Source organism: Terrapene carolina, unplaced genomic scaffold (assembly GCF_002925995.2).
Source record: "Terrapene carolina triunguis isolate 2854851 unplaced genomic scaffold, T_m_triunguis-2.0 Scaffold131, whole genome shotgun sequence".
Classification (NCBI taxonomy): domain Eukaryota; kingdom Metazoa; phylum Chordata; order Testudines; family Emydidae; genus Terrapene; species Terrapene triunguis.
Window position 1 is genome coordinate 4,324,342 of NW_020664482.1, and position 21,219 is coordinate 4,345,560.

The 21,219-nt window shown below is 44.3% G+C and overlaps 1 protein-coding gene across 7 annotated transcripts in view; it reads left to right on the forward strand.

The window, feature by feature from the left end:
- Positions 1-21,219, forward strand: part of LOC112116028 (integrator complex subunit 6-like) — an 88,561-nt gene that overhangs the window by 16,915 nt on the left and 50,427 nt on the right. For 6 of the 7 annotated variants that reach the window (XR_002908874.3, XR_002908875.3, XR_002908876.3 and 3 more), the window contains exons 1-2: positions 17,325-17,723; positions 17,806-17,883. The exons of the other annotated variant lie outside the window; for it this stretch is intronic. Coding sequence is in view for 3 of the 6 variants with exons in the window: in XM_024213306.3 (XP_024069074.2) it covers positions 17,613-17,723; positions 17,806-17,883 (189 nt within the window). In the remaining 3 variants the exon portion in view is untranslated. Of the gene's footprint in view, positions 1-17,324; positions 17,724-17,805; positions 17,884-21,219 lie in introns of those variants that run through there. 7 annotated transcript variants of the gene reach the window in all.

A 21,219-nucleotide genomic window follows, 5' to 3' on the forward strand; every position in this document is an offset into this window, starting at 1 on the left:
GGGCTACAGCCCACTTCTTCGGCTGTAGCCCACGAAAGCTTATGCTCTAATAAATTTGTTAGTCTCTAAGGTGCCACAAGTACTCCTGTTCTTATTACTGGGACTCATTGTCAAAATGCTGCTTCAAAGCCTCCCTGATTCAAATAGCCCCCCTATGAGCCCCTCTAATAGTCCTGGTATCTGGCTGCTCAAAATCAGCCACCAGCTGTTGACACTCCACCCCTGGGGAAACTTTCCTCCTTAGCTTCACAAATATTATGCAGAGTACAGCAGGCTGCTCTCACCCCAGGAATATTTTCCTCATTGAGGTCTAACCTGCCCTAAAGGCAGCACCAACGAGCCTTTAATCTTCCAGATGCACATTCAATAGTCATTCTGCACCTGCTCAGCCTGTTGTTGAAGCACTCCTTGCTGCTGTCAAGGTTTCTGGTGTCAGGCTTCATGAGCCATGGGGGTCAGGGTTAGGCTGGGTCTCCCAGGATCACTATGGGTATTTCAGCATCCCGCATTTGAATCTTCTAGTCTGGAATGAAAGTCCCTACTTGCAGCTTTCTATACAGGCCAGCGTTCCTGAAGATGCATGCATCATGCACTTTCCCTGACCACGCTGTGCTGATATCAGTGAAATGACCCCGGTGAGCCACAAGTGCCCACAATACCATAGCAAGCCCTTTCTGTTGAAGTACTCTGTCACAAGATGGTCTGGGGACAAAATTGGGATATGCGTACCATCTGTCGCCACTGTTCTCCTCATGTTTTTTCACACTTTTAGCTACTTGTTCAGGCTGCCTCTCTCACTCTGTCCTTGTCTGACCTCAGTTTCTGTGAGATCTTTCTTAGGTAGGGTTTATGCTTACAGTTATGTTAATTGAAGTGTGAGTTTACACCTACTAATCTCAATGAGGTCTTAACCCATAACAAAGGTTTGACCAGCTCATAATATTATTTGATTATGAAGTACTGTGTATTTGCTTTTGTGATTTAAAATAATTAGGAGTGTGTTCAGAGCCTGTGAATATGCACTAATTATTGTTCTAAATCTAAAGGAAATAAACAATAGTTTGGAACTAGCTCTTTAGTTTGGTGATCTATCCACTGTTGAATTGTGAGTCTCCTAACGAACCGTTCCACTTCAGTGGAACCCAAAGTGTGGAGGGTACACTTCAGGGAGTTTTAGCATCCCATTAAAAAAAAAACATCTAATTGAGGGTTTTTTTTATTTTGTTTTTTACTACTCTCCAAAAATCTTCCATTTGATCATAGACACCCAAACTTTGCCAGCTGAGGGTTGTGCTGGTAATCGGTCATGTGCCCCAGGGCTGCATTTACTTTGTATGTAATGCAACAGATTGCAGTTGCATTCCCTTTAATACAGAGTTGTGACCTACAGAGACTACAGGTACCCTCATGTAGCTCTGCCTTGATCCAAGAGTTCTCTTTTCTTGCAACCGGAGCACTGCATGCTGAGACTTGTGCTACATTTAAAAAATATAATTGTGGGGCATGTAGCTATGAAATTGGTGGCTGCTCTTCTAAAGTTCCAAACCCTGTCCTTGGGTGTAGAGCAGAGATTCTCAAACTGTGGTCCGTGCACCACCAGAGGTCCGCGAGCTCCATTCAGGTGGTCTGCGGATAGTTCCCTCTAAGGTGTGTGCCTTGGTGGCTGCACACAAGAAAATGAAGGGCCACCCACCTAATTAGTGGAGCTGCGCAGGCATGGCTCCACTAATTAGGTGCCTGGACCCTGGAGAAGATGCACATGTAAGGTGAGGTGGTGGCCTTGGGGGGAATACGGGATAGGTGGGAGGGGGCAGTGGGGTGAGAAGGGGGGCGGTGGGATTTGGGATGTGCAGGGCTGTGGCGGCCAGAGAAAGAGGTGACTTTCCCTAGCTCCAGGGCTGCAGCTGCCGGCGAGAGACGGCCCTCCTTCCCAGACTCAGCTCTGTGTATGCTGTGGCGGTGGAGACCCCTCTTCTTCCCAGCCTCAGCTTGGGGGCTGCTGCCATGGGGGAGAGAGGGAGAGACCTCCCCCTTCTCAGCCCCAGCTTGGGGGCTGCTGCGGCAGGGGAGAGAGAGCACATCCATCGCATTAGAAAGGTAAGACTACTGATATTAAAATATGAGTTGTGTGCTTTTATTTGGAGAAAAAACAAGTTAGTTATTAAGTTTTTTATATATATATATATATATAGCGTTTTTATCCAAAGTGCTTTACAATAGTTAGCTAGTGGTACAAACAACATTTGGAAAGATCATTAAGTGGTCCCCCAAGACCCTCAGCAATTTTCAAGTGGTCCATGGAAGAAAAAGTTTGAGAACCACTGGTGTAGAGTTTAGCAGCCATTTAATTGTCATTGCTCACTTACAGATTGTCCAGGGGAGACGCTGTGGGTCAAATTCTCAGTGGATTTTAGTTTCTTTTTGTGTCTCTATATTTGAGTGTCCCGCTTTGGGCCTGATTCTCAAATGCTGAGAAACTGCAGATTCCAGTGGCTTCATTTGAAGTTCGGAGTGATTAGCATTTCTGAATCAAGCCCAAGATGTGTCAAGTTGGATCCCCAGAAACGGAGGCACCCAAAATCAGAGCCGATTTTTGAAGATTGACCTGTGTGCTCTCTTGTGGAGTCTTGATCCTTTGTTGTTTCTTGCTTTGTTGTTCTAGAAAGTAACTCATTCTGACTGATAGTACTGGTGTGTGCTACGATATGACATACCGTTATGAAATATTTTAAAAGAAAAATTTGATCTGTGTAATGGGAACTCCAGTGGAACTATTTGGTACCAAATCCAATTGAAATGCTCTTTTTGGCTTCCATCCTTCTGTCCATTACAACAGTGTAGGGCAACATTTAGTTTGGCTGCCACTGTGTACATGCACAGGTAACTGTGACAATGTCATTTGAATAAATCACATATCATGCGCAATACAGCTCCTCCCAGATGAACCACAGGAGACTTGTTAGAGCAGAGCTGCTCTCCACTCTGCTTTTCTTACTTCTCAATGCTACCCTACAAAACTGCTCTTTCCCCATTTTGTCTCCACACCCCCATTCTCCTGTGTGTTCTCACTCCTCCCCATGGCACTGCTGCCCAGTGTGCTGGGTGACACAAGCTAGCTAGGGAGGGACTCTGGAGTCCATGATATAGGAGAGCCCCCAACCATCTGAAGTGAGGTACTGACACATGTAGGGCTTGCTCCAGCCCCATTTCCTCTGTTCCCCAATACACCGTGCTGGTAGCTGCACTGAGGGGAACTCTCGCAGCACTGCTTCCTTAGCGCAGAGACACTCTGTTCTCCTGGCACTGTTGCCCGAGACAGCAGTGCCAGGAGAGCCTTTGAAGCATCAATGGGTTGGTTTACAAGCACTAAGTTCCCCCCAATCCCAGGTCCCCATTGCAGCTGCGGTCTCCTGCTTGAAGCTTCCCTGCTTCCCATTTTTCCTCCCACACACGTCCACTCAGTTCCCAGCCTTGATCACTCCTTATGTCCTCTTACATATCTGCTGCCTCCTGGCTGATGGATGAGACACTGAGGAAGCTGTAAATGTGAGGAGGGGTGGAGAAGAAGTAGGGTTGCCAACCCTCCAGGATTGTTCTGGAGTCTCCATGAATTAAAGATTAATCTTTAATTAAAGATTATGTCACGTGAAGAAACCTCCAGGAATACGTCCAACCAAAATTGGCAACCCTAAGTGGGGCTGAAGGGAGCAGGAATGTAGGAGCACAGAAAGCCCACTTTGCTTCCTTGGCTTCTCAGGTTCTGTGTGGTGTGTGCACAAAGCAGGAGAATCGGGGAAGTGGGTTAGTAATGACAAAGATTGGAGGTACAAACTGACACTCCAGTTGGCTTTTCCTTGCAGAGACAAAATAGGCTGTGTTGAATAAGGGGAATAGCTTCCTTCACGCTCCGCTAAGTTTAATAACTGCCCTATCCCTGAGCTGTTATGAAAGTGTGTGTGTGTGTGTGTTTCAGAGAGATGGAGAGGGGAGGAAGGGAGAGGGAAGACTGTATGTAGGAACTATGATTGCTACCTAGAGGAGTCCAGGAAAAAAAATACAATTGGGGTATTTTTAAGGGCTCATTAGTAATTGTTTCCTCTTAGAAGTTATTAAATATTTTCCTGCATCTGATTTGACTGAGAGAGGCTCTTCTGGGGGTTGTTTTCATTTTACTTTCTGTTGGCTGAAGTAAATTATTACCTTCACTTGGTTATTGAAGGCTGCTGATTGGTGGCTTTCATCTATTTGTGTTTATGCTGCTGAGTGGATATGTAAGTTTAATTATTGTCAGGGCACTCAGAGCTTTGTATGGGTTTTCTTTATTAATGACAAATCTAAAGAAAAAATATTTAACCAAGAAAATAAGATAGAGAATTCAGTTGTCCCAGGAAGAGTGAATGTATTAAATTTGGAGACTAAAATCAAACACTGACGTGTGAAACAGGGGGATTTTAATCCTGCTTTAAGTGCAACTGTCAATGTAACTATAGCTAGGGACATACCATAATATTACCTTTTTATGTAACCATCCAGTTTGGTGAGGGATTGGATGGTGGAGTTCTCCCTAAAAGTATTTCTAACTTAAGTAGTCCACAAGTGAAAAACATCAGAGAACAACTGGTCTGGCTAGTGAAGGACATTTTACTCTGTTAAGGAGGTACATAACAGCCAAGAGGTTTATTTGTTTATTATTATTATAAACGTCTCTTGCTTTTTTAGACAAAAGCATTAAAGAATGTTACCCAACAATGACAGAGTTTTCAAGATTCGTTATTGCCTATTTGTACAGAAATAGCTAGCATTTAGCTCTTGGAAACTGTCGAAAGCTTCAGAAAGGAAGTGAAAAGACAAATTCTGTTCTTGCAACCCTGCTCAGTTCATTGAGGTTGCACACATGTAACCAAAGAGCAGAATCTGGCTGCAAAGCTCTTGTATTTTGCCAGCAATAGGAAATAATAAAGCTTTATATTTAGTGCACAAAAATCTAAAGGGTGCAAGGGTGAGACAAAACGCAAGAGAACTGGGGTAGAGTGGAAAGCTCAGTAACTCATTCTGTATTGAGAAAGGCCAACAGGAAGAGATGTGAACAGTTAACATTAACTGTTTTTCAGGTTTGAATTTACCTTGTAATGACATAGCAGAGAGCAATGCTGAAGTTAGGCTTAATTATTGTCACCTGTCCTAGAGGAGAATCCCATGATACCACACTGCTGGAATGATACTGATTTACAGAATTACCTCCAGAGTCAGTGTTCTTTCTATGTATAGATTCCTGAAAACAAGGATTTATATGTTGAAAAAAATTATATTTGATACAGAAAATCTGAACCCTTGAGGAGCACATTTATGGAGTGATTTTAAACCAGATGGGAAAAATAACTGAGATTATTTTAAGTTTATATGGACTAGTATGCTTGTAAGGTCCGTATTTTTTTTTAAACTGGTTGGTTGCTGTTATGGTTTTGAAGCCAGTAAGAACCAGGATGGAAAGCTGTGGGTTTTTTTGGTTGCTTTTTTAAAATTAGTCTGTGATTGAAATGGTGATTAGTGTGTAGTATTTTAGTCTGTCAGATAAATATGTATTGTAAAAAAGTCCAGGACTCCTCACCTTGTAAAACTATCATGTGCCTAAGGCTTTACAAAATGGGGGCCATTATTGATATGACAATATGGCCATGAGGGTTCAGTCCTGTATTCGTACATCATGCAAACCTCCCACTCAAGTCAGTGCAAGTCTCAGTAGAGTAAGGATTTTCGAATCTAGCCTAAAAAGTCCATATATGTATTAACTGTAAACTGTAAACTTAAAAAGTTCTCAGAGAGGCCTGTCCACTGGCTAAGTGATGGAGCTCTTACTTGACAAATGGAAAACCAAGGTGTGAGTTCCAGTCTCCTGTTTTGAAAGCTGGCAAGGGCATGTTGCTAGGAAGTAGCCTGCTTAGCCCTGGGGCATGGGAGTGTGCAGTGATTTCTCTGGCCAGTTAAGGAACAGCATAAAAGGGAGCCCTGTCCAGTCTGCCTCCTCCAAAAGTGTGGTGGCTGCAAACTATTCCCTACGTAGAAAATAGTTATGTGCAAAGCGATACTGACCCTTGTTCACCACAGTTTGGATCAAGAGTTTAACTGCCCATTTTAAAGTTTTTTTTCTAAGTCAGGAGGTGTAGGGTACTGTATAGCTTAGGTGCACTTATTCACAGTATGAGGGTGAATGCTCTCACCCTGGGATTCACTCTCCAGTAACTCCTAAAAGAAGAAAAATTACACACACACGATAGAATAGGAGGATGAGACATGGTGTCTGGAAAGCAGATGCCCAGATACCCTCCCGTGACACCGCTAGACATGCATGTGTCTCAGTGAGAGCTACAGAAATCTAAAACACAGGAGTGACCCAGGACCTCCAGACCTACGGGTAGTCACTCTCTTATCATGACAAAGTAGCAGAGTGCTATAGCTTTTGAGACTTTAATGTTCAGAGGGGTAAAAGGCTCCAAGGAAAGAAGCCTGAAACTTTTGTGTATTTAATTTAAAGTTAAAATAGTAGAGAGGTTTGAGCTGAAACTGTGAGAGACCACTTACACCAGCTAAGGGGAGTTCTAATGGGATATACACAGAGTGATATTCTTCCCATCTGCTGCTCTTTGGACAGGGAGCTGAGCAGACTCTTCTGTGTGATGGCCATTTAGGAGGAAGAATGGATTGCTGGGATCAGATGTTTCTGTGACAGTTGGGAGCTGGTGTCTGGAGGAAGAGAGCAGCAGGACACCCAGGGGGACAGAGGAGATAGGGAGGCTGATGGAAGGCAATAGGAAGCTGGGTAGAGGGTGAAGAGAACAGCATAGGGGCCAAGGGGGTAAGAGAAAGGAAAGAGTGAGAGAGGGAACCAGCAGGACCAGGGAGAAAGTGAGAGCAGAGAAAACGAGCCTACAGGGGTGGGTGTGATCTTACCACGGTGATGTGCTCTTAGGTTGTATATTAAACTCTCTCTCTCCTTGGGAGGACACATTTTGTTCCAAAATGAGAACTAAGGAGAAAGCTTGTGTAGCTCTAGTGAGAGGTAAGCTGGTTCAGGGCTGACACACCTAGTAAGTTCTCTGGGGCAGGGGCCGTCTTGTTGTTCGGTGTTTGTACAGCACCTAGCACAGTGGGCCGTGGTTCATGACTAGAGCTCCTAGGAATTACAATAATACAAATAATAAATATTTCCAAGGCACGTATGGAAGTGATATGTGGGATTCCAGTCAGGACTCAGCACAGGCGACTGCAGGCCCATGAGTACTTAGTTACACACTCAGTTCTCCCTAGCTGACATCGGGAAGGGATGGGTCAATGAGCCAGGAAAGAGCTTTTCAGACTTCCAAGCAGGTTAAAGTATGCTTTGAAGACAGGCTGTGAAGTCTGCTGTTTTTCCCCTATGTGTCACCTCAAGCGAGATACTCCAGACGGGCTAGAGTAAATACTGAGGCTGAAAAGAATCTGCACGTGGCTTTGACTTGGATGTTGGAGAGAAGGTTTGTTTATCGGTGTGGTACGGACTGCAGGAGAGAGGCTTTCTGCCCCCTCTGGAGTATGGGGCACCGTAAAAGGGTTTTGCAACCAAGATAACTTCTTGCTGAATCATCCTTCCAAATGTAGAGGCAATTGTCATGGTCCCTTAAAGAATTCATAAAATATTTGTAATGACCCCAACTCCAAAGCACTGTCTTGGTACCAGACCCAATTACAATGTGTATTTGATTAGGTTAAAAACAATTTGCTTTTCTATAGCTGTTCCCTTTAACCATCTCAAAGCATTATTATAAACATTAGGCCTCCTTACAATGCCTCTGTGGGGTAGGAGAGTATTATTGTATCTCGTCTCAAATCTATGCAAAAAGTATCTGGTAAGATCATCTTGCTTCCCTTTCAGTCTAACCATGTTACCCCCCCCGCCCCCGCATCATCTCTGCTGCTCTGTTTTTTATATGATATCCGGTTCAAGTTGTCTTCCAGACCCTACATAACTCTTCCCCTCCTTGCTTACCTTAGTCCCTTACCAGTTTGATCCTCCCTACCTGGTCTGTTTCTAATGATGCCAGCTTCATCACCCTGTTTAAGTCCTTCTCCTGCAACCTTTCTTACATTCCAACCCACGTGTGGAACGCAGACCCTGAACTGGTTCCAATAAAGCAACACCCTCTCCTCATTTAAATTCTTCCTGGAGACCCATTTCTTCCACAATGCCTCAAGAAACTGCTTCCTCTTTATCTTTATTTATCTATTAATATTTTAAAAATAAATTAATGGAGCAAAACCATTTTTTTTTATCCTGTGCACTAGGCTTTGCTGAGTTTCCACTTTATCCTATTGATGTTGCATGGGCCTTTTTCTCCTGTCCCTCCCTGCTGTCTAGTTACACCTACCCATTCTATCATGTCTGAAATTAGCTTATAAACTCTTTAGGGCAGGTCTCATGTCCTTTATTGGGAGGTGCCCAACACTGTGTTATTAAAATGATAAATAACATTATGCAGATTGGGAAACTGAGGCACAGAGGCTATGTAACTAGGCTGAGGTCACGTGGCAAGTCTGTAGCAGAGTCAGGGCTAGAGCTCAGATTGCTTGACTCCTAGACTTGTGCTCTAACCATTAATTCTCTCAACTGTTGTTATCATCCTCTAAGAATGTTCTTTTTCCAAAATAATCTAATTTTAATCAGAGACCTTTTGTAATAAATGCTTATGATAAATCACAGTTCTGTTTAACACTGGTTTTTATAGTGGGGTATTTTTCTTGCAACCATAGTGATGATGAAATATATTTATTGCTGTGGTCACAAGGATTTAATTTCAGTGAATCCTGACATTGCCTGTTGTTATGGTACTGGAGAATTTGGAGTATTCATCCCTAACTTAACTCATGTGACAGTTTTCTGATATCAGACTAGGAATCTTTCAATTTGAGAACCTCCCAGAATATGTTCAGATAACACCTACTCCTATGGCTTGCCTTCGGTATTTTGGTGTGAGTTTGGTGTCTGTCTATAACTTGTTTTGTGAGACGGCTATACTAAAATACGGTTAGATATTTACATATTCTCTCTGGTTGCAATTCTTCAATCTCCAGAGCTGTGCTAAAGAGCTAAGCTCTCTGTCCGGAAGCTGTAAGGGTATGTCTACACTACAGCTGGAGCAAGCCTCCTAGCCCAGGTAGACAAGCCCTGCTAGCGCAAATCTAAATTCGTGCACTAAAAATAGCAATGTGATGAGCTGGCTCAGGCTGAAGCTTGGGCTTTCCAGTCTAGGGTTTCTGGTGGCCTTGGGAGCCTGAGCTTCCTCCCAAGCTGGAATGTCCGCATTGCTACTGCTATTTTTAGCGAGCTCGAGTCCCTTTAGTGTGAGTCTGTCAACCTGGATTGGGAGACTAGCTCCCAGCTGCAGTGTAGACGTACCCAAAGAAACCCATATCCTCTGTGAATCAGCTACAGAAGGGGATGTGTAACACACGCTGATGAGCAGGTTACATAGGTTTTTTTTCCCCTGGAGTGAATTTCAGACTCCATGAAGGAGCATTTGTACTATTCATAAGGCTTATCTACAGCACAACATTGCTCACAGTCATGTGGAAACACAATCCAATCAAGTTAGGGTAGGGCTGTCCTTTGCTACATGCCGTTACAGTTCCTAGTACAATGGGGCCCTGACCAGGTTGAGGCTGCTAGGCACTGCTGTGATATAAATGTTGAATAATCATGATAATGTCATGCTATAGCTTGAATTTTGGAGCTCTGGTTAAGGGAAATGCCTTTTCCAACTCTAGACAACAGAGCTCTGAGTGTAGACTCTTTAAAGATCCTTTCCTAGTTTCAGGAATCCGTTAGGGTACTGATGTACTACAGGTTGTGTGTCTCCCACTCACGAATATGGAGAGACGTATGTAGCTTTTATCACCGTAGGCTATATTGAGTCATCTCTTACATCGTAGCTTGAATAATGTCACCAAAAACTACTCTGCAAATTCATTTGATTTAAGTGGTTGCTTTCCAGTGAGTAACAATACTTCATGCTTCTACTACGCCTCTCATCCAAGTACCCCAAAGCTCATTGGGTTTGAATCTCAAGTCTGTCTGAGTTGTGCTTGGCATAGGACCAGAGTAGGAAGTAAAAGTGGCTTCACACAATTCTGAATGTGGCTGGGGGTCAGTTCATACCCTGGCAGCCTAAGGACTACTATAATGTGTGCCTTGCTTCCTGTGGTTCCAAAGGGCCATTCCAACAGCCGAGAATAGCTGGAGCATAGACACACTCTGGCCATGCTCCCTTTCCCTGACTCCGCTGTGCTCCCTACCCTGAGGGCTGCAAGGGAGGTGGTGGAGATCCGCTACACCGAACAGGATTGTTTGTACACAGGAGGAATTCCCAACTGTCCAGATCTGCTGGCTTTGCAGCCCCTTTGTGTTGGTAAAGTGGTGTAAAAGGACCACAGTGGACCCAAGAATTGGGTCCATTGTCTCCCAATGTCCCTGTGAGATAAGTAGGAATTACATCCCCATTTTTACACAAGGACACTGAGTGAGACATCTAGAATTAGTGGCTGAGCGGAAGTAGAAACGACACATTTATCTGGCATTATGTGCAATCAGATAACGGAGATACAGTACAACTGGAACAAACATCTTCTGGTTTAATTTTGTATGTTCCTGTGTCTCGTCTTTTATCTTCTCATGCCTGGCAACCTAGTTAAATGTAATTACCAAGGAGGGTTTCAATTTCTTTTTGTCAAGAAACCACTGAACTTTTCTGTTGTTCCATTCTCATCAACTCCCAGCAATGTTTTTTAAATGCTATTTTTCCTCCTGAGGGGATGTTCTCTTCAACTCTGAGGCTAACCCTTCACACAAAGTTTTCCATGTCTGGGCAGCTGCTACTTGTTTTGAAATCCTGCTTTTGGATTAACTTTTTATCTCTTCTGGGATATCTGGTTGAGACTTTGCTTGTCTGCCATTATAGCACGATGATCTCAGCACATGGACAGCCAATCTCTTCCCTATCCCCTTGTTACAGGTCTTTAAATCTAACTGGAAATTAGACTGTTTGCTGTTATGCAGGCTGAAGTGATCTGACTTTTGTCTTTGGGCCATGGGCAATGTCAGCCCCTTTCATGCAAAAAATATGTGGGAATGGGCCATAGGAAAACTCTCTACTGCGGTATCCCATGTGGGAGAAGGGGTTGGCAGCTAAACAACAAGGTCAGTCATGACTCCTCTCCTAACTCTGTGGAATGCAGGAAACTTAGGTCAAATCTGTTCTCAAACATGTGGATCTCTATTTGGGCAGTGTCAGTCAGTCCATATTTTCATCTGGTCTCTAGTAGCTCTCCAGGGACTGTGCTGTCATTAGCAGAATGGTTACAGCTGCATATTGCCCATTCCCCTTGCTGGTTTGCCAGATCCCCTTAACTCCAGCCCCGCATCAGCTGGACATGCACCTGACATCACACCACGTAAGTGGCTTCCAGTATGCCTGGGACAGGGAGAGGGGATAATGCTGTGTGCACTCTGATCCCCCTACTCCTGTACTTATGACCGCTTTAGGCTTCATTTTCACTAGTGTGTGGAGAGCATGATAGCCAATATGAAAATCCCAGTCTTTCTTTGAATTATTTACCTTGTTATATATTGCTTCCATTATTTATAGATAAATATGACCGCTACCAGCTGTAGGCATCTAATTTATGAACTGCCCATAAATCAGTGTGAAATGTGCTGAATTCAGGATATATTTAAACATGTAGTATAATCTCCATCATAATTCAGAGCTGAAAATGGAATTTACACGAGCTTCTGAGAACAAACTCAACAGTGTATGCATAACTCCTATGGATGTCTATGGAGACTTGCATGTGAAAAGTCTTCGGGATCAAGTTAATATGGGATTTATCTCCAGCCTTCAGTTACTGACATGTAAGGTGATCCAAAACCTATTGAAGTCAATGGAAAGACTCCCATTGACTTTAATGGGCTTTGGATCAGGCCCTGAGTTCTTAACTGCTGTACAGATTGTGGGTGAGGCTAAGATATGAAGCAAGTAAAGGAGAGTGAAAATCTTTAAAAGGATAAGTGTATTTCCAAATTAGCAGCAGAACAATAATTGTGTGGAGGTCTGTAATGTAATTACAAAGCCAGTAAAAGTGAGTGCAGTCATCATGACCTGGGTCACAGTCCGGCAACACGCAGCAAAAGTAAGGGCTTGATTTTCAATAGGATCTGTGTAATACACTGGCATAACGTGTCATGTCCCCTTCAACTGTCTGATCTACAAGTGACTAACTGTCTACTACTGCTTCCAGATAATAGGACATAGTGCTTTTCATCAGTCAGTCTCAAAGCACTTTACAAAGGAGGTCAGTATCCATTATCTTCATTATGCAGATAGGGAAACTGAAGCCCAGAGAGGTGAAGTGACTTGCCCAAGATCATTCAGCAAGCCAGTGGCAGAGCTGGAACTATAACCCCAGTCCAGTGCTCTATTCACAGAACAGCACTATTAAAATTTCAAATGGCGCAAGGCTCTGTGATTTTGATGCTATAAGCTCTGGGGTCAAGTCCTGCTGATGGCACATGTAAGATGATTAGACATGCGCACAATTTATGCAAGGTCCCATTGTGCTTAGTGCTGTTCATACAGAGTTCATGCCCCAGAGAGTTGATAGTTTAAATACATAAAACAGACAAAGAATGAGAAAATATTTCCCCCATTTTACAGACGGGGGAACTGAAGCACAGAGAAATTAAGTGACTTCCCCAAGTCACACAGGAAGTCTGTGGCAGATCCAAGAATTGAATGTTGATGTTCTGAGACACAGTTGAGTGTCATAAAAAGAGTATCCTTCCTCTTCGATTTGCTTAACATCACTAGTAGCTTCCTTGCAGTCTTTAAACATTCCAGAATCTGCTATTGTCATGTTGGTTCCCCTGGTTGCTGGAATTGAGGAAAGAGGTACTAGCTAACTTTTTCTTGCTCCTCAAATGGGAGAAGCTTGTTCGGCCACAAACAAATCTTTTCATTAACTTCATGTAAATATATTTCATCCTCCTAGAGAGGGAGACAGGCGTAGTATGAAAATAGTACTGGGAGCGAGACATTTCTGAATTCTAATTCTGGCACTGACACCAGTGCCTTGAGCAAGTAAGTCACTTAGCCTTTCTGTTGGTTTCCCCATCCACATGAAAGGAATAATACCTACCTCAGAGAGGCATTGTGAGGATTAATTAATATTTTATAGTGATTTAAAGATTAAAAATTCTACATAAATGTTCTAAGTGTTAATTGTTTAGGGCTGCTGGACCTAACAAGTGGTCAAGGTGGCTGGATTGCAAGGCCAAGATCGGGAGCATAGAGTGGGGGGGGGGACTGAAGGATTTAGCTGTCCAGGAACTGGCAACAAAAGGAGATTTAAATTAGAATATTTCTTCCTGAGTGATCCATCAAATGCTTTTCAAACTCTAATTGCTCATCAGGTGCCAAAGTTGGGCTCCTTTTATGCTCAAGGGTGCATGGCTAGTGCCTTTCAGATCTTTTGATCTTGTTTGTGCTGCTGTCAGATAGCAACTAGCTGAGAACAAAGTATCCTATGAAGCAATACAAAAGTTGAGAAGCAAAGAAGGTTGTTAGAGCTAAAATCTTGTTAGATGTGAAGTTAGGTCAGGACAGGGAATAGAAAATAAGAACTCGTCTGCATGGTAAAATGGACCAGAATAAAGCACACTAAATTATTCTGGAATAAAGTGATTTTTATTCTGGAATAGAGTATCCACATACTACTGTTGTCTCTGTGCATATTAGCAACCATGGCATCCATTATTTTCAGCCATTATCAAAGTCACATCAATCTAAACTAAAATAAGTCTTGCATTGTGCCCTGAGTGTTGCTAGACTTCAGCTCTGGTGGACTCCAGCTGGAACAAATTCCAAAAGCCATAGCTCTCATCTGAGAGCATATTGCCTGCCACCATTCCTTGAGAGATCAACCTCAGAAACTGAAAGCAAGATGCTTCTGTCTTGACCTTTAACTGCTGTGATGAGGGAGGGTAGGAAAGGTCTCTGAGATAACTGGGTTCCTGTCCACTCAAAGTCAAAGGAATCATGGGAGTGTTATGGTTTTATAGTATTTTTTTAGCCTCTCACGTGGCCTAATGGATCATTGCAGACACAGAACCTTTAACCACTAGGTTGTTAGTTTGAATTGCTCCAGGTGATCTGTAATCAAGGTTACCATCTGATCTGATAGTTATTCATTGGTGTGAGCAATTAGAATGTGGTCACAGACAAGTTCTTGGTGGATAAATGTGTACATCGCAGTTGGCGTTAGCTGACATCTTCTAGAGAAGGACTGAATCAAGACTAAACTGTCCTTTTCATGCCTAGAATCTGTCCTTGTAGGGTCAAGGCTGATTTAGCAGGGAAGTGTGGGAAAGTATGCACTATGGCTGCTTGTGTTGTACCTTGCCTGGATAATTTGGGATTCAAATTCTAATTCTATCAGTCTGGCTCCATTCATGTGCACTAAATTTGCTTTAAAATATTCCACCCCCTTCAGTGTTTTCATAATTGCTAAAATTCAGAAGCCCTAATGACAGATGTGCTTCTATTGCACATATATGACTATTGGGTAAGGCTCTTGAAAATGGAGCAGCCAAGTCACACGTTTGAATGTAACTTTGTTTTTTTTTGTTTTCATCATACAAGCTTTTTAAATGGTTCTCTCGCTTTATGGTCCATGCCTGTTAAATAATTTGCTAAATTGTGTAAAATATAAATACAGAAGTTAAGATAGTTATTAAAAAGGTGTGTGTGGGGGGGGGGGGATTTTATAAAATCAGTATAGACAGGAATAACATTTACCAGTTTTAGGTTCAAAATGTAGATCGTGTGTGTAGGGATGAAGAGGGTATTTGCAATACTTAGCAGGCCAAATTCATCCCTGAATTCAATGGAGTTACACCAGAGATGATTCTGATCAGTAGGAGTAAAAGTATATTCATGAACAATTTTTATCTTTACTTTCAATTAAAATAGCTTTGAAGGGGATTTTAACTCCCCCCTCCCATGTTGTCAGTGTTGGTGAAAGGAAACATTATTGATCAAATACATCAGAAAAGTCAACTGAAATGGACGAGAAACTGAATGCTCTATTTTAATTGTTCAGGCTGCATAATGTGCAAATAGTAAGGAGATGTATATTGTGACATGAATATTTGACTCTAAAAATTGTTTCCATTCAGTGGAAAGTGTTATTAATAACTGAATTATCTCTTTAAAATGAGATTTGTTGACAGTACCTCTTTAGTATTTTTTTGCAAGCACTTACTAGTGGGTATAGTGCTACATAGCATTTTTGGTTTCATTGTGGAAGCTATGCATGCTAGTTACACTGGTAGTAGGTGTATGGCTGCATCAGGGTTGGAACTACTGGTAAGTTCAAATCGGGGAATGCATGCACAGGGGTCCACCTGTGCAGAGCTTATTGCAGAATTGAGGCCTCAGTAGCATTTCCCCCTTCTTTGATCCAGAGCATTTCATCCTTTCTCCTGCAGATGGAGTTTTTCCCCTCCCTTTTAATGGCATCTCCTTGCTTTTTGATATCATTAGTTGCCACTTGCATGCATAAATTCAGTACATGCAGCAACTGAGGCAACTTTGGGTAGCCTAGATGAACACTATTATACAAATAACAAACAGTAACAAATGGAAGAGGTAAGGGATTCAGGGCTCTTTAAAGCTTTTAGAGTCCAGAAATCCAGTGGCCCTGAAATCCAATGCTTAGTTCAACTGCTGTGGTCATGTTAATGGGCCAGCACACAGCTAATGGCCTTAATTTGGAGCCAGGGTCTGACTTCTTTACTACTCCAACAGCATAAAGTGGTTGAAACCAAGATGAATTCTACCAGGGCAGAAGGGTTCACTGGGTTATTGGAAGGTTGGCATAATAGCCTTCTATCACCACTCTCATGCAGTGCAGGGGTGAGCCAGAGTATTTTGCATCCTTGCTCTTCTGGACTCTGCTGGTTCAGCAGGGAGCAGTTTGTAGGTAGCATAAGTAACACTGGTGGCCGGGTCCAGAATCAGAGATGTGTAAAGGATGCTTAAAGACCTTCAGCTCAGAATTGGGGCCAGAGATGGAATATTGTATTTTAAAAGTTTGAGATGACACTCTGACTCCATATATTATTTCGATTTTCTTACAAGTAAATTGAACAATTTTCCAAATAAATTAACAATAATTTCCTTTATCTTAGAGGACTTTAAATGGAATCAAGTTTTTAAGTGTAAGAGGTTGAGAAGTTGTATTTTTCTTCGGAAGTGCTGTTAATGGGTTCTTGTAAAGTGCTCTATACAGTCACCGTTCAGCAGTTCTATCCAATATCTAGTCCTCCCTCACAGCAGCAGATCTAAAGTTGGGAGGTGATTTTGCCTCTATAGGGCATTGGTGAGATCAACTCAGGAACACTGTTTAGTTCTGGTGTCTATATTTTTAAAAGAATGTTCTAAAGTTGGAGAAGGTGCAGAAAGTGTCACAAAAATTATTTGAGGGCTAGAGAAAATGCCTTACAGTGAGAGCCTTAAAGAGCTTGATCTGTTTAGTTTATCGAAAAGAAGATTGATAGCTCACTAGATTAGAGTCTCTTAAGAACCTTCACAGGGAGAAAATACCAGATATTAAGGGCTCTTTACTCTAGCAGAGAAAGACATAACAAGAATCAATGGCTGAAAGCTGAAGCCAGACATCCAAATTAAATACAATATTTTTAACATTCAGGATAATTAACCATTGGAACAAACTATTAAGGGAAGCGATGGATTCTCCGTCTCTTGATGTCTTCATCTCAAGACTGATGCCTTTCTGGAAGGCACGCTTTAGGCAAACACCAGTTATGCTTTAGTGAAGACACAGATTATTGGGCTCTGGTGAAATGTAATGGCTCAGGCTCTATATGTCAGACTAGATCTAATGGGCCTTTTCTGGCCTTAAACTTTGTGAATCTAAACTCCTGCTGGGAATGCATGTAATTCTGCAGCCACAGGAAATGCTGAAAGCAGCCTGTGTGTGACTGAGCGTGGTGGCCTGGCCGAGGGACTGGCTTGGTCAGTGACAGCAGGTACCTTACCAAGGGGCAGGTAGGAGTCCTACTGCGTGTGCCTGGCCCGGGCAGGCGGTGTCAGGAGCGCCTTGGCCGGGGAGTCTGGCATTGCCCACAGCGCAGCTCCCAGGTTTCCAGGCGAGCGCACATCTGCAGGAGAGTTCCCAAGCGCCGCCCCCGCCTCGCCGTGCGCCGGCTACGACCCGATCCAGCGCCGCCCCCGAAACCAAGCCCGCCCCTGGCAGGGAGGGGGGCCCTCGCCCCAGCAGCCCCCTCCTCATGAATATGCAAATGACGGTATAATGGCCAGCCAATGGCGTGCGGGCTGGTCACATGGTGCCGCCGGAGGCTGAGGGGAGAGAAGTTGGGTCTCAGTGAAGCCAGGCAGCTCAGGCGGCGGCCACGGGCTGCGAGCGCTCGGGCTGCAGGCGGCGGGGGAGGCTGAGCCGCTCCCCCCGCGGGGCGCCCGGCCGGCCGGGGCGCTGCCGGGACCATGCCGATCCTCCTCTTCCTCATAGACACCTCGGCCTCCATGAACCAGCGGGCGCACCTGGGCACCAGCTACCTGGACATCGCCAAGGGCGCCGTGGAGCTCTTCATGAAGGTGAGTGCGGGCCGGGCGGGCCGCCTGCCCCGCGCCCCGCGCCCGCCCGCCGGCTAACGCCGCCTCTCTGCTCTCTCCGCAGCTGCGGGCCCGGGACCCGGCCAGCCGCGGGGACAGGTACATGCTGGTCACCTTCGACGAGCCGCCCTACTGCATCAAGGTAAGGCCCGCCCCCGCGCGCCCGGCCCGGCCCGGCCCGGGGGGCGCAGCCGCCGGCGGCAGCAGCCCGTGAAGATGGCGGACATTTTGCTTTTGTATGGAGGAGCGAGGCTGGCGGAGGGCGCTGCTGAGATGGAGGAGGGGGAGGAGCGTGATTCGCCGCCCCGGCGTGGGGCGGGGCCGGCCCGGCCCGCTGCTGCGCCGCGCGGCTCCGCCCCCGCCTCGCCGCCGCCCAGCGCCTCTCCTCGGCCCGACCCCTCAGCAGCCCTGCTGGACCCCGGGGCGGTGGGGGTCCCGGTCCCAGGGGGTCCCTATCCCTCTCTCGCCGGGGAGACCGGGGCGGTGGGGGTCTCGTCCGTCCCTCCCCCCTCATGCGCCAAGGCCCTATAGACCAGGACAGTGTGGTTCTTGTCTGTGCCTCCCCTTACTGGGACCCTATAGACGGGGACACCAGGACCCCGCGGAACAGGACAGTGTAGGTCCTTTCCCACCCCCGATAGACCAGGACAGTGTGTGCCCCGCCTCCCCATCCCCTTGGTGCCACTACTCCTCCCTAAGCACTAGGACCCCATAGACCAGGCGAGTGCGGGTCATGTTCCCCTTACCCCAAGCACTGGGATCCAGGGCAGTGCGAGTTCTTGCTACACCTTGGCTGCTGCTACACAAGGATTGGAGGAAGGGGCTTCTGAAGCTTTTTCTCCTCTCCCCCATGATCCCTGTCCCCTTCCTCTGCTGCCCTGCTTTCCCCTCCTTTAGCGGAGTTTGCTTCTGCCTCCAATTCAGCTGCTGTTGCTAGCGAAGCCTAGACTAGAGTGTGCATCTCTACCCCATTGCAGTGCTTCGTGCACAAGGATTAGGGCAAAAGACTTCCCCCGCTCTCTGCAGCAGCCTGGAAGCAGTCCTTTTCCCTGTACACATGCGGCTTGTATTGCAGCACAAAGACTGGGGCAACTGACTATCTCTTCCCCACGCTTGCTGCTGCCTTTCTATGCCTCACCTTGGTGTGTCTCCCTCATTAGTGACTGAAGCAACAGACTGAGCCTGTCTCTTCCTCCTCCCACACCTACTGCTAAAGGTGCAGCTCAGGAATCGAAGCGAGACAGTGTGGTGCTGCATTGCCATGTGTTGTGACTTACAGCTGTTTAATGTGGGTGTAAAACATTACCATTCTGCTTTGATAGTATTACTCTGCACAGGTGTATGTGATTACACACGGCAGTGCTGAATTTGGCCCAGTGTGTCTTTCTCTTCCCCCATTTTTGTTGTTTCTCAGGATTGAGGCAAGTAGTCTGTCTTTCCATGGCTGCTGCATCGCAAGAACGTGTCAAAAATATAGGCCACCTTAGCGATATTTCTGTTTGCTTCTCAGACCATGACTTTCAAGCAGCTGAGATGTCCAAATGAATGTAATTTTAAATGTCTCATTAAAGCACACCACAAAACTCTTCACTGTTAGAGAGGTTTTGAATACTTGTAAAATGTATCCATTGAATGGCTCTGGGCATAGGTATTCCATTACCGTTCTTTTCTGTTTTAACATGTCAGTAATTACCAATAGTTATCATCTGATTGGCATTAGCCCAGCACAAAGTATGCAGATGTCCACATAACAAACGCCACCGTTGTTGGCAGTCCCAGCAAAGAAGCTAAGAATGGATGGTCTCTGCAGGTGATGGCCAAAGCATGTTGGTGGGACATGGGTATGCTTGTGCTGATGCTGTGCACGTTGTACAGCTTCTGTGGGAAGAGAAATTTATTATCTGGGGCCATGCATCTTCTGCCTTTAACCAGCACTAAATTCACACACTTGAAATGCAGTCTGCTCTCTGAAATGCTGATAACACTTGCATAAGTCAGTATTTATTTTGTGTTTAGTACTCCACACCTTTCCTTTCCTTCCCCGTCTCATTTTGTTGTCTCTGCGTTCATGAAGATCCATCTTGAGCTCTGGGTTAAAATCCCCTAATTTCTGGCAAAGAAATGTTAGCTGGCATTCTAGTCCGACAACACTGGAAGGTTTTCTGCAGCGCAGTGTGAAATATATTTCCCTCCTCTTCTCCACTCAGGACTAAATACAGCAAGCCTAGTCTTTGTCATGGCAGTCTTACCTGTGAGAACACACTTCCCTGTTTTTGTTGTATTGCACACAACATGATGTAATGAAAACATTTATGGTTTTCCATTGTCAATGCATCTACTTGTAACTCTGCAATAAGAACACTATATAGGCTATTATCACATGCCATGCAAGTCTCACTAAAGAAAATTCCTATATTTGGCATATTGTACCAATGAGTAGTGCTATACTACTTATGTTTGTACATAGCAATTGAAATACATGGGAACTGATGTGTTTTGTCCGTAGTGTTGTGTGGCACAGAGTGCATGGTTTAAAACAAAAATAACATGAATTGGGTACTTCATGTGAACAATAGTTACTTTCTGAAGCTTGGTAAGATATTCCTTTTCTTCTATCAAGAATAAGCAGGCTTAGCCTGCAAATATTTCTCATAATTCAGTAGTTTGCATATCATCAAAAGCATGTGGAACATGATGATCGTATCTTGTATTGTAAATATCATAGTATTTGAATGGGAAAGATCTAAGGACTTAGATCAAGTGTGTTTTCCTCTCTCTTGTTCCAAAGTAGCCAAGCAGATTTGTATGTGTTACAAAACAAAAACTTTGCAAAAGAAATACTAATATCAAACTACAACAATAATGGTGGATATGCCAAGATCTTTTTTCTGGGTTGGGGAAGGAGAAAGTAAATTTAAGAATGAAAAAGTAAGCTTACAAAATATATTCCAATATCTGTGCAGCAGCAGATGATCTCCCTTGTCAATTGCTTTGCTCTCTTGTTTGTATCATTTATTGAGAGAGAATCACAATCTTGTTTCATTGGTTACTTTAGGAAATAGTTGTTTAGCCGTTTCCATCAACACCAGCTGAGTTGACCCCACCAGAAGACGGCAGAGGGACTATGGAAACAGTTCCTTTGGTTGCAGGGGGGCTGTCACTTCAGTGTAACTTATAGCCCTATAATTATTTTACTTAAAAGTACTTTAAATCAACGGCCTTGCTTGACCCCTGCTAAAAGAGGGTGCCCTACATAAAACTGCTGCCATGGTCTATAATGTTTATACTAGCGTAGGCTTGCTGGTAGGCAGAAGAGGTCACCTGTTGAAATCAGTGGAACTTACTCTCCTTTCCATATCCCATATGTTGTACTGAATGCAATGCATAGTAAAGATGATTAAATATGATCTAAAATAGATGTAGCTATCTGTAGGGTTAAATAAAGACCGACATCTTAATTTTTTTAAATAATTTTTTT